This window comes from Temnothorax curvispinosus, unplaced genomic scaffold (assembly GCF_003070985.1).
Source record: "Temnothorax curvispinosus isolate PA1 unplaced genomic scaffold, ASM307098v1 QBEX01008487.1, whole genome shotgun sequence".
NCBI classification, from domain to species: Eukaryota; Metazoa; Arthropoda; class Insecta; order Hymenoptera; family Formicidae; genus Temnothorax; species Temnothorax curvispinosus.
Window position 1 is genome coordinate 120,169 of NW_020218267.1, and position 2,007 is coordinate 122,175.

The 2,007-nt window shown below is 52.3% G+C and overlaps 1 protein-coding gene across 1 annotated transcript in view; it reads right to left on the reverse strand.

Annotated features, from left to right (window-relative positions):
* LOC112457944 (protein phosphatase Slingshot homolog 2) overlaps nt 1-1,640 on the reverse strand; it is a 113,608-nt gene extending 111,968 nt beyond the window's left edge. The window contains exon 1 of the mRNA XM_025021281.1: nt 1,418-1,640. Coding sequence (XP_024877049.1) covers nt 1,418-1,474 — 57 coding nt within the window. The 5' untranslated portion in view covers nt 1,475-1,640. The remainder of the gene's footprint in view (nt 1-1,417) is intronic.
* Nucleotides 1,641-2,007: the final 367 nt, after the last annotated feature.

The following is a 2,007-nucleotide window of genomic DNA, read 5'->3' on the forward strand; positions in this document are numbered from 1 at the left end:
AAAATGTTATATTAAAAATGCAAAACTAATATTTAAAATTTTTTAAATTTGGTTCTAGTTGTAAATTTCATTGAGAAATAAAGTATAATTTCTTCTTAATTATATCCAGTGTTGAAAAGTGAAAAACTATTCATTGAAAAATACAATCGAATATGTAATCAAACGTGAAGCTGTCGGAAAGGCCATCAACGTTTTGCGCACATGGAGTAAATTATTGCAGCATATCAGATGATTGATACCTAACACTATACCATCATTAATTCCGTTACATTTTATTATTAAAATTATAGATATATTCATACATCTTTACATCTAAAATTTTACATCTTTAATTTTATTCATGATATTATTGCAATTGGAATATTAAATCTTTGCAATTGTACGATATAATTCAACGACCGATAACTCCGATAACGAATCAGCCACTCGATAGATCATCAGCTGCAATGACTTTGACGAAAAACAGTTTTTGTCCGTCATTATTGCGCGATTTCACTGTTCCAGGAAAGGGAATCGCCAAATTATCTCAATCATATCATCTATACTGTTATCGGTGCAACGGAAGGGCTTAATCACTCGTCAGCCACTCGTGCGCACAAAAGAAAAGAAAAAGAACGACTCGCGTCCTTCCACTTTCATCTGGTTGCAGAACTCGTCTCGTCTCGATATCGAGAAAGTGCCCCGCACTATGCGAACATCAATAAATACTCCGGATCGTCGACAATTGAAACGCGGAGCCGCCTTCAACCGCGTGAGAGAACCCTTCTATCGACGAACGATCGTGTGAACGGAAAGCGAAAGCACGAAGCGGGGAGGGAAACAAAAAGCCGTGTAATAACACAATCTCCTCGCGGGACGCGGATTCGCGAGCGATCGCGGTCGCGTCGCGGCGCCTCCGCTCCGCCGCGTATATCGAGGACGAGCCCGACGAGCGCGGCGGAGCGCCGTGGAATTCCGAGTGAGCGAGCGAGCGGGTGATCTGCCTACCCATCTACCTACGTTTGTTTACCCTACCGCGAGTCCCTTTGTTTCGGCGCGACCGCGATTCGCGGCCGCGGGTCGCGTCTCGCGGACGTCGACGGGTCAAGGGGAACCCTCGGAATTCTCTCTCTCGATTCCCTTTTTCGCGCGCGCGGCTGTCAGTGCAGCGCCAAATAAGGCAGCCGGCCGAGCCGAGCGGAGCCGAGCGGAGCGCGGAGCTGAGGCCAGGCGAAGCCGCGTAGCGCGCGGAGCCGAGAGAGCGCCGAGTCGCTCCGGAGTCGCTCGCGAGTCTCGCGATATAACTATGATCAGCGATTACTTGGCCCTCGATAAATTGACATCCGACGGCGCGCGCCGCGCCGGCGGCCACCGCGCGAGGACACGTACGTGAGCGCGCGCCCGACGAGGAGGAGGAAACGCGCGAGAGGAAACTCACCGAACTCTGCGGGGAACTGGACACGCTCGGGGAACGCTGCACTGTGACCAACGCCATGGTGATGCGGCACCGTCGTCGCCGTCGCCCCGTCCCGGCCTCGCGACGCGGCAGAAACGCTCGCTCGACACTGTACTCGCGCGCGCACGTACGATCGCGCCGTCAGGAGCGCGAAAAACCCGTCATTTTTCGCGCACCTTTGACGGTATCACGCACGCGGCGGCCATGTTCGATACAGTCGACGGTAGCGCACCGCGCACGCTCGCGCCGAGCCGCCGAGGCCGAGATCTCCCTTCGTCACACTCGTCCCCCCTCCCCCACCCTCAACCCGCGTCGCTCGCCGGTCTCGCCAGCCGGCCGAACCGTCGCCCGCGAAACCGCTTTTATCGCGCGCTGCCCGATGACGTCACGTTTCCGAGTTTCGAGTTTCCCGGCGCACGCAATGCGATCTCGCGGGACTCACGCGCGCTCTGATATTCCCCTCCACTCCCTGAATTTTTTTTCTCTTGATTCACTGATAAGTAATTATAATTGTTGCTCACGTAATTTCTACTATTTAACGACCGTCGATAACGAATACAAATTTTTGTTTC